The sequence below is a fragment of the Peromyscus californicus genome, unplaced genomic scaffold, assembly GCF_007827085.1.
Source record: "Peromyscus californicus insignis strain IS unplaced genomic scaffold, ASM782708v3 Scaffold_6__1_contigs__length_162567912, whole genome shotgun sequence".
NCBI lineage: Eukaryota > Metazoa > Chordata > Mammalia > Rodentia > Cricetidae > Peromyscus > Peromyscus californicus.
In genome coordinates this window covers 37861688-37872571 of record NW_026294584.1, presented here as the reverse complement: position 1 = coordinate 37872571, position 10884 = coordinate 37861688, and the positions used below count along the sequence as shown (strand labels likewise).

General features: G+C 39.5%; 1 protein-coding gene across 1 annotated transcript; it reads right to left on the bottom strand.

Annotated features, from left to right (window-relative positions):
• Nucleotides 1–341: 341 nt before the first annotated feature.
• On the bottom strand, nucleotides 342–9686 carry Hyal4 (hyaluronidase 4). Its single transcript, XM_052719700.1, has 3 exons — nucleotides 8733–9686; nucleotides 2462–2551; nucleotides 342–743 (listed from the first exon to the last, which is right to left on the bottom strand). The coding sequence occupies exons 1-3, from the start codon at nucleotides 9684–9686 to the stop codon at nucleotides 342–344; spliced, it is 1446 nt and encodes a 481-aa protein (XP_052575660.1).
• Between the last annotated feature and the right edge of the window lie 1198 nt (nucleotides 9687–10884).

Here is a 10884-nt window from a genome sequence, read left to right as displayed (position 1 = left end):
AAGTAGTCCATCCTTAAATAAATTTCTATCTAGAAAATGTCCTTGAAAATCATAACCTTAATATTCATTTGTAGTCATTATACAATTAGAAAAAGAATAAAATTTGATTTAAATACAATTTAAGTATTCAAGTAAGAAAACAGTATACATTACTTTTTTCTCCTCCATCTGGTTTTTAACCAAAGTTTAGCAAATAAAGTAATAGGTTCTTATTTATGTTGTGACACATATGTTGACTTATAGTACCTCTCAGAGGAACCCATAAGAGAAAAAAATATGAAATCCATCTGTTCCCTAACACTCTACTTAAGAGGACACAATTCCCTTTAAACTCAATCATGTCACAGCTGAATGTATTGATAACTGGCTAGAACTAGCAGACACAATGTTATTACTGAGCTAGAGAAAAGGGAAATCCCAGAGCAGCCATCGGCTTCCTTCATTTCTCTACAATCAACCCCTTCGTATCCCTGGTAACAGTGACACTGAAAATTCTCTTCCATCACAGCTAGGTCTGCTTCTGATGCTCTTCCCTTCACTATGAATTCTCCATCCTCAGAGGCCTCAATGTGGTAACTTGCAGGGTTCAGATGGAGGTAATGGGGTGCTTTCCATGTCTTCCGTATGCACCTCCCGTTATTCTTGCAAAGGTGGTGACTGCACATCTCAGCTGCTCTGGTCACATTGATTATGTAGCTCCCAAAATCAGAATTCACAAAGTGGTTCACCTTTGAACAGTTCTCCTGAAAAGGTATTAAAAAAAAAAAAAGAAAAAAAAACTGGATCAGAGATTTTAGACCCAAAAGACAGTTCTTTAGACTGGGCTAAAACTGGATGGCTCTGTCCTAGTGGGTAAACTCTTGGACTCTACTGTATCCCAAAGGTCTCAGATCGGAAATGAGAAAGGCCAGGAGATGTTACAATAAGGCAAAGTAACCGAACTAACAAGCTGGCCTGAGTCAACATGTAGATTCTTGCCTTTCTTCAATCCATGCATTGTTTTCTTTTCCTTCTGGCTCTCAAGAGTAATATGAGAAAGAATGAACAAGCATAAAGTAGAATCTACGCCAGAGCTGCTGCTATAGGCTGTCTCTCAGGGGTGAGTTGTTCTTTCCGGTTGTGTTAAGAAAATCTGAGTCATCAAGTTCAGATTTATTGTAGACCCTCCCACCTACAGCATTCTGGACTTCTTGGTTACTTATACTTAAACATAACCTGTTGTGGGTTCTATATTCCTACACAGCTAGATACAGGAAAGCTGGTAACACTAGGTCATTTGTGTATATTTTCTAGTACATGTTCTACATAAATGATACCTCCATTGTGTATACTATTTCCTGATGAATCTCTTCCTCAACAGCCATGAGACAGCAGCTGAACTTCTGGCTCTCTGAATAATGCTCATAGATATGTGTGATGGCTATTCTTCATTATCAATTTGACTATATCTGGAATTAACTAAAACTCAAATGACTGGGCACACACCTGTGAGGGATTTTTTTCTCAATGAAATCATTTGAAGTGGGAAGAACCACTTCTAATCTGAATCCTTGAGGTGGATGACAGCTTCTGCTGGCAGCCTACACAAAGGACACAGAAGAAGGAAGCAAGCTCTCTCTTTTCCTGGATGTGTTATAGCAATACTTTGGATAGATAAGCAAAGAACAACCGGAGATAAATAGTAGACTGCAATTAATGTGGCTTAAGGAAAGCCAGAATATTTCTTGAAGTGAATGCTGTTTCAGCTAGGAGAAATTTGAAAAGATACCTCAATCCTGTTTTAAAGGCTATCAATTTCTAGCTGGTTTCTCTTTAGAAAAAAAAAATACTTCCAGTAGGGAGATTTAAAAGTTAGCATCTTGGCCGGGCGGTGGTGGCGCATGCCTTTAATCCCAGCACTCAGGAGGCAGAGCCAGGTGGATCTCTGTGAGTCTGAGGCCAGCCTGGGCTACCAAGTGAGTTCCAGGAAAGGCGCAAAGCTACACAGAGAGACCCTGTCTCGAAAAAAACAAAAACAAAAAAAAAGTTAGCATCTTTTTCTACTTCTCCAGATAGGATACAATATTTCATGTAGTGATTCAATGCAAGGGATCCAACCTCAAAAATCTATAGTGGATAATAACAGTTCTACTACTAACTACCCTGACTAGCTACTGAGCTGTTTGATTTCCCCTCTTGTCTCTTTGTCTATGAATAGTCATCAGCTGACATGACCAATAAGTGAGCAGATCCAAAACAAACACGCAGAAAAACCATATCTCTTAGCACATGATACATATCAAACAAATATCGGTGTGATGATTACTGTCTTTTTACAGTGAATATTTTAGGCCTATGTAAGTCCGAAGCACTGATTTTGACTTTTGCCCTAACTCTGGCTTGCTAGGGGAATACTGAGATCTTTGATTAGAGTGATCACTACAGGAAAGCAGAACAATAGACCCTAGAGGTACCGACCTACCTCAGATGAAGTTAAATTCATGTCTCCCCAAATGACAATGCCTGCAGCTCCCAATGCAGCACTTTCTCCTATGATACTAATTAGGTCTTGCTAGAGGGAAGAGAACAAAGTTAATTAGTCATTGGAAGATAAATCAGCTCACCAGGAATAAAGATTTCAGGCTGAGCCCAAATACTCCCTAGATTATCACCCCCTGCTTTCCTAGAGTGACATAAATGTGAGATAGAATGATGCTCGGAATCATATTCTCTGATCATATACAACTGTGTGTGTGTGTGTGTGTGTGTGTGTGTGTGTGTGTGTGTGTGTGTGTGTGTGTGTGTTTAGACAGAGTCTCACTAAGTACCGTTGGCTGCTCTGGAACTTACTGTATACATAAGGCTAACTCAAACTCATATAGATCTTCTAGCCTTTGCCTCTGAGTACTGGGAGTAAGAGCATGTACTACTCAAGAAAACCCACAGATTCAACTAAGCAGGACTCATGGGGACTCATAGGGACTGAACCAACAACCAGGGAATCTGCAAGGATCTGACCTAAGCCCTCTGCATACATGTTATGGTTGTGTAGCTTGGGAGCAGGGCCTGTCTCTGACTCTTTTGCCTATTTTCAGGACCCTTTTTCTCCTACTAGGTTGCCTCATCCAGCCTTAGTATGAGGGGAGGTGCCTAGTCTTATTGCAACTTGATGTGCCATGTTTGGTTGATATCCCTGAGAGGTCTGCCCTTTTCTGAAGGGAAACTGAGGGGGAGTGATGAGTGGATCTGGGGGGAGAGAGGAGGATGTGGGGAAAGACGAGAAGGAAAGGAGAGGAGACTATAGTAGGGATGTAATATATTAGAGAAGAATAAATAAATATATTTTTTTAAAGAAAAATGTTACATCTTGATAGGCAGGATTGTAGTGATACTTTGTGTATGCTCTAACAAACAAAGTTTGCCTGAAGATCAGAGTGCAAAGCCAGCCACTAGTTATCCAGCACTTGGGATCTCCTGCCTTTGCTCCCAGTACTTGGGAGGCACAAACACCTTTAATCCCAGCACTAGGGAGGTAGAGTCGGGAAGTAATATGGCTGGGCAGAGAAAGAAATACAAGGCAGGAGGAGACAGGAACTCAGTCCTTTTTGGCTGAGGAGTTGGTGAGGTGAGAGGTGGCTGTGGCTTGTTCCTTAGTTACTCTAACCTTTCAGCATTTACCCCAATACCTGGCTCTGGGTTTTTTATTAAGACCAATTAGAATTCATGCTACACAGGATATTATTTTTTAAACAATTAGTATAAAAATAGCCATCAACAGCTGTTTATTTGAAGTTCACTGGGGACATTTGCTCACAAGCTAGCCATATGTATAAATGCATAAACAGAATCCAAAGATTTTCCTTTTCCTGAGACAAGCCTTTCAGTTTCCTTCTCTAATCTGTCACGTACATCTGTGGAGCTTCACCAGTACAGTCACTCAGGTGGCTTTGTGTCTCCAGGCTCTTTGTCCAGCCTTTGTATTTGGCCCCTGAAATAATCTATATTTAATTTCAAAGTTCTGGGGTTTATCTATGACTCATCTAGCAATGACAAATCCTCAAGGATTTCTCCCAAGATGGTTAAAATAAAGGAAATAGAGGTTTCAGAAGGAAGCATTTGTGTTTTATCATTTAAAGATCCCTTGGTGCCTAAAGATGATTTTGGACCAAAGGAACGGAAAGCGGAAATAGGAGTTGGGTCTATGTTGCTGGTTTCCTAGCATATTAAATTATAATGTATTCTTCCTCTATTCAGAACACTAAACACTTACCTTTTACTCCAAAGATAAGTTAGGTGATAGAAAATGGTGAGTTGGAGGAAAATACAAACAGCAAAAAAAATTGAACTTTTTATTTTGGCTCCTGTATCATAATATCAATACTTAGGGAATTACTCTTTGTCTGACACTTCCATAGTCCATTGTTCAAATGAACAATTTTACAATGTCCACCTTTAAACAGATTTTTATGGATATTTTTCTGGAGATTTTTAAAATGTGAAGAGAGAGTTAAGTTTGAATTGATTTACGTCTCTGGTTCATACCCCCATTTCTATTTTCCAAGACCATAATATCAGACGGCCCACAAAACAAGAAGGGGAGGTTCTCCAGGATTCAAACGAGATGATGTACATAAAAGGATTTTGAAAACTGTCAACAGTCTGGTGAATGCAAGCAGAAGAGGAATCACCTATGCAGTGCCCAGATTGCAAACTGCAGAATGTACAGCTGTTGACTCAAAAGCGTAAGTAAGAAAAACTCAGACCACTGACTTTGAAACAACCTTGAGACTAGCAAGAGGAGAGTCACACAGTGTGATCAGAAGAAAGTCTCCAAGAGCCCGCTTATGATTAAGGTGGCATTATCAAAAGAGGAATGGGACATGGCATTTATATCTTGTATTTATATCATTGATTTACATTCACTAAATATGGAAGCTACAGGTTTATGTGGTGACAGCCATACCTCCCAAGGTTATATCAGTTTCTTTTAAGTATGTCACTCCCTTAGTGTCCTTACAAGAGAGGGTTTATTGGAACAGATTAAAGATATAGCAAGTCTTCAAGCACATCTTGACCAAAGATAAATGGGTGGTAACATTTAAAAGAAAATGTTATTTTCGTATTAGTTCACTGTCATCTGGTAGAGTTCAAGGTGATAATTAAATCACAGACCAGCTATGGTCTGGGGACCAGAAAACTAAAGGCACTAAGGAAGGCATCTTCTTGATGGCTGTAGCAAAAATGAGCCTCTGAGTCCCAGTCTGGCCTCTACTTTTGCCCATGATTCTCAAATTCAATCAGTGTTTCAGAAGTTAATAAGTACTTTGGTTGCAGGACAAAGAAAAAGAAACCAATCTGAAATTAACCAGAAAACTTCCTCCATCCATGCTAGCTAGCTTTCGTAGTGCCAAGATGGCATGCAGGCTACTATCTTTCTTACCCATCACAGTACTGAGTGATACTGCTACAGTACTGACCACCCAGACCAGATATGCCCACTGGTACAATAACGTCACAACTGTTAGAGGGGTAATCAACCACTTTGTGCTTAGATTTGTAGCCCACTCAACAAGAGGGAATTCAGGTCTAGCAATGTAAACCAGGTCTAAGGCCTATAACTGGGAAGGTCATAGGCCCTAGACAGAGACCTACGACTGCAATTTTGCTAAGTGGTCATATTGTCAAACTGACTTTAATCATGTGTATTTATTATATCCATAAATATGTGCTATTCTTAACTTTGGTCATAGAAGCTTCTTTTTGCAGTGAGTAGTGATTCAAGCAATCTCATAATGGTTTAAAAGTGCTAAGAATAAGAGTCTATGAGTGATCAGCCTTCATTGGAACATGATATCAACCCTCCACATACTCTATCATTCTGAGATTCAGGTAACATCAAGGAATTGGGGGCAGAAAGAATGCAAGAGCTGGTAGGTGAGAAGAAATGCATTGAAATGCTCCCTCCTCCTCTACATGGCGTTTCTATTGCATTCATGAACTCTCAGCAGCTATGATGCCTGCATAAGATCAAGCTAATTAAAATTAAAATTCTAGTCTAGTTGGGGATGGGGAGCTCTTGTGGTTCCACTCCTTCCTTAGGAGCTATTGGCTGTTGGTGGTTTTTGGATAGACAGGGAATCATGTTTCTTTGAAAGTGTGGCCACTAGTAAGCTGCTCATACTCCACTGGATGGCCTCATACCCATGTACAGGTAGGTAGCACTAACTGTACTAAATGTGTTATTCTAAAAATGAGGACTTAAAATGGGAGGTATATGTATGGAGGGGATGATGGGGAGCATTGAGGGGCAAAGTGGAAAGCAGATATAATCAAATTACATTGTATATCTGTAAGGGAAATAAAAGAGGTAAAAGGTAGGATACCTAGAGGAATCTTCCTCCATACTTGGTTTTTGGTCCCTGGTGCTTACCAGAATTTATGTTAGAAAGTAGTCTACTAGTGGGAGACACATGGAATAACAGTCGCTAAAGACGTACTTTGCATGTTGCCAGGGAAACTAATTTACACACACACACACACACACACACACACACACACAAAAGAAAAATACATTTAAGTCTTCAGCCACAGGAACATCTTTCATTGTTTTTATAGAGCACAACATCATATTATGTCTAGATTGAATTTATATGTTGGTGGTACAGGCCATCCTCCCAGTGGAATAAGATGTTACTGCTTCTGTATTATTTCCCCAAGCTATGACTGCTGCCTGGGATTCTTAGATAGTGGTTAAGGGCAAGGGTTTGATACTTATTTTAAAAATAATAGCTATTCCATGTATATTTCTGAAGTGATTCAATTTTTCACATACATTTTCTCATTTGATTTTTATCATACTTCTGTTAGATCAGTGTGGTAGGTGATAGTGTCCCCGACCCTCTGTTTTTGTGTCAAGAACTGAGACACTGGGTTCTGGGAAAGGTAAGAGATTTGCTTCCCATCCTAACTATATGTGTGCATGCATTCTAAACTGCAGACATGTTAGAGAAAGAAATGTAAGCCCTTCATAGTCCTTCAGAGTTTGGGTCAAATGAACATCACCTCTTTTTTAATTGTGAGTAGATTTTTTTATGGTAGATTGAGTGCAGTGGTGTATGTATGCTGATGTTTTTAAACACTCAAAAAGAAGCTCCCCATTTAGAATGAGATAAGGCCCAAATGCTGGTGCTACCTTCCTGAGGGGAGATAGTAGCATTTCTGAGCTATTGCTATTTAAAAAAAAAAAAAAAAAAAAAGGTTACCTAAGCCATATGCAGTGTGCCGTATGTAACAACACACTACGTTGCCTTTCCAGGTGAACATGGTTCCTTTAAATTTTAGGTTTTTATTTTCAAAAATAAATTAATCATCACTGAAGAAAGGAACATTATTAAGCTAAATATACAAATATATATAGGAAGTTAAAATATAATTTTGATATATATGTGGTATGATTTCACTTCCAATACCAGAGTCAGGATTATTCTGTAAAAATTTAGATAGCTTTTCCAAACCTCCCAGAAATGATCTCTTGCCACTCTTGATTCAATATTCACAGCTGACTTTTCTGGGTAGTGTAGTTCTCAGCTCACAGTGAAGACTTTCACCTTCTGGATAGTAGTGAAGGCATAGCATTTCCCATACCTCCCACAGATGCACTGTTTCTCCTTCGCAAAAACATGCAAGATAAAGCCCAGGCCAGTGCGTTTCCTAAGCATCCACCTGAGGATGTCAAGACTCAGAACATCAGAACATCTTTTGTCTTTTAGCACAGTCTAGTCAACCAAAATTTATAACTGAGGACTGAATAGAAATGCCTCTGTTGGAATATCTCAAATCCTTCACCAAGGTAAGGAAAATGCTAAAATGCTATTGTATCATAAACAGGGCGGCTGAAACAGGTTTCAGATTTTCTTGGTGCAGAAAAATGTATGCTTTGGTACCCAAATCTACTCTTTTTCCTGGAAGTTTCTGTTTAAATGACTGGAGCAGCTGAAAGTTGGCTGTGTTTAAAGGTTGCTCTCCTGGAACAGATGAGATCTCTGGCAACACGTGTAACTTGAGTGAAAATAACCAGGTACAAAGACAATTCTCTCAGAGCTTTAACCTGGGCTGCAAAACTACTCCTGATTACCACTGAATTTACAAGCCCGCACCACACTTCTAGCTTTCCATTAGCAGTGATCAGAGAGGCGACTAGATCTAAGATGGCTCAGTTTACAGGTTTACACACTTTTAGCCAATTTGCGATTGTTTCATACTTTTAAAACTGTTTTTCAATGAACTATGATTTTAAACCATTACAGGCATGGGTACAGCTTCCTTAGTAAAAGCTGGCATTGTGCATTTAAAAGAAAATAGATTCTCCTCTCTTTGTATTTGATATGGTGAAGCCAGAAGCAGGAATGTCTTTCATTCTACTTTTACATGTATGAGCAAACCCATTTTGAAATGTACTCTCTAATTTCTTAACCCGCTCACCCACAACAACCAGTAATAGGGAATTCAGTAGCTGCTAGCCTTGTATGTTAGCTCTTTCCCACCTTGCTATGTCTTTTTAAAACAATGTTAACAAACAAGATAACAAAATTCAGTTTCCATAAAGGAAGAGTCTAAGCAGACCAGTACTCGAGGAAGAATAAGACACTAGCTTTACACTAACCAGGTATTCTTCAAAGGGCATGATTAACAAGGAAATGTTTCTTGTAGTGAGGTAGTGGAAATCCTCCACCATGGGACAAGGAGAGTCTTACCTTGGAAAGAAAGAGCAAAGGTTCCTCTCTGTATCCCAGCCGAGTGTAGATGAATACAGGCAGAGCATAATCATGTGATGTCATGGTAGAGATCCTCATTGATTCATGGACCCGAAATTGTGAAAAGTGCAAAGTGCGTTCGCTATCTCTTAAGGATTTCTTGATAGAAATAGCAGGATACAAAGCAGTACTACTGTTCCAGAGCCAAGAGAGCTCGTCGTTCCTCAGAACTTCCTCTACTGGGCATGACCCAGTATAGTTTGTGTCGTAAAAATTATAATTGTGGCAATCAGGATATAAATAATAACCCCAAAGACCCTTGGGTCGGCTCCTGATTCCCAATTTGATAGTTTCCTCCATGAAAGCTTTTGCACTTTTCTCAAAAGTTGCTTTGGCTAAATATTCAATATCAGTAACTGATATGTTCTCTTTCATATCAGAAATAAGTCTTCTTGACTTTTGTCTGTAGATATCCTTTGAGTCCCAGTTCCGGGCCCACTGTGGGCGCCAATATTCCCAGTCTATTACAGCAAGTCCACTGAAATTTTCACCAGGGATGTAATAATTAATATCCTGGGCAGCCTTTTCCAGATGTCCTTGTAAGCTTGCATTTTGGGGAAGACCCCCATTGATGGGGACCCCTACTGATGTGTACCATGGGTAATATCCCAATTTGCTGACATAAAATATAGTAACATTTTGTTCCCTGTCTTTGAGCCGGGGGCTTCCAATCATCTGAAATATTTTCAAATTCAGTGTAAAATTATATTTTATCAAACACAGATCTGTTGGAGCATTCCAAGCAGCTATAAAAGGTTTCCTTTGGTAAACTGGAAGTTGGGCAGGTTTTAGAGATGAGATAGACTTCAGGATAAAAAATATGAGCAGCCCTGATGTAAGATGTACTGGCTGAACAACACAGAGTCTTAATTGTCCTTCAAATAACAGTTTCATGATAAGACAGAAACTTACACTACCTCTTCTTTAATAATATCCAAAAGGCCTGTGGAGAGATTTATTTTCCATTAATGATTACTTCCAAAAGAAGGGATGCTATTACTGTTTACTTATATTTTCAAAGCACCTTTATTTTAAAGTTATAATGATTTCTATAAATGATTGAGGTGTAAAAATCAAGTGTCATGATCAGGTTTCTACTCAGGGATAAGCAAAAAGTTTCAAGAAGTGTCCAAGGGCTACAAAACCTGTATGTCCACAATAAAATATGAATAAGATGTGTGGTTCATGGTGGAAAACCAGGTGTGAAGTAACACTTATAATCACTTTGGAAAGCATAATATCAAGCATTACACCAGATCCTTTGCTTTATTGTAACAATTATGTAACAGTCTGTAATTAGATTCCCATTTTACAAAAGAGGAAATGGAGACAGACATGAAGTGCCCTGACTGATGTCACATTACATGAAAGATAAGGAAATGCAAGCAAATACTAGACAAAATGCATGGCAAGTTAGTGGAGTGGTTAGCCTGGCTGCGAGGGGTATAAGAAGAGAACCGAGATCGGTGGCAAAGAATGCTGCAATGGGAGGTGCTCTTGGACTGACTTGAGAGGGCAAAAGACAGAGCATTGTCACATTGCCCTTTCATCTTCTTGGGGGAAACTACAAAAGAATTACTTCTAGATAACCACAGCGAAGACTGTAATGGTGTAAAAAGTTCTTCCGTACCAGTGAAATGGAGATGCCTTGTGCTTAAGGCATTACACCATTATATTAAAACATGTAGTAGTCATCTGTTGATTAAGAGCCCAGGAAACAGATCCCTTTCCTCTTCCTCTGCGGTGAATTCTGCATCACATGTCTTGGTGAAATGTGGAGTCCCTGATTCACTACATAAGCCCCAAAGTCCAAATGCTTCCCCAGCTTTCAATGCAACTTTGATGCTTATTTGGACCTTGATAAAACCACTTAGGTGCACCTTACTCTAGCCTTTGAATTGAGATCTTGGGATTCAAAGAGTCTCAGAGGTAATGGTGATAAAGTTTCAGCATCTTTGAGGGTGGGGATGGCTCAGTGGGTAGAGTGCTTGTTGTAGAAGTGGGAGAACCTGAGTCTGGATTCCCAGCTCCCCCACAAAAGCATGTGTAGTGGAAGTCACCTGTCACCCTAGCACTGGGGGAATGTGGGCAG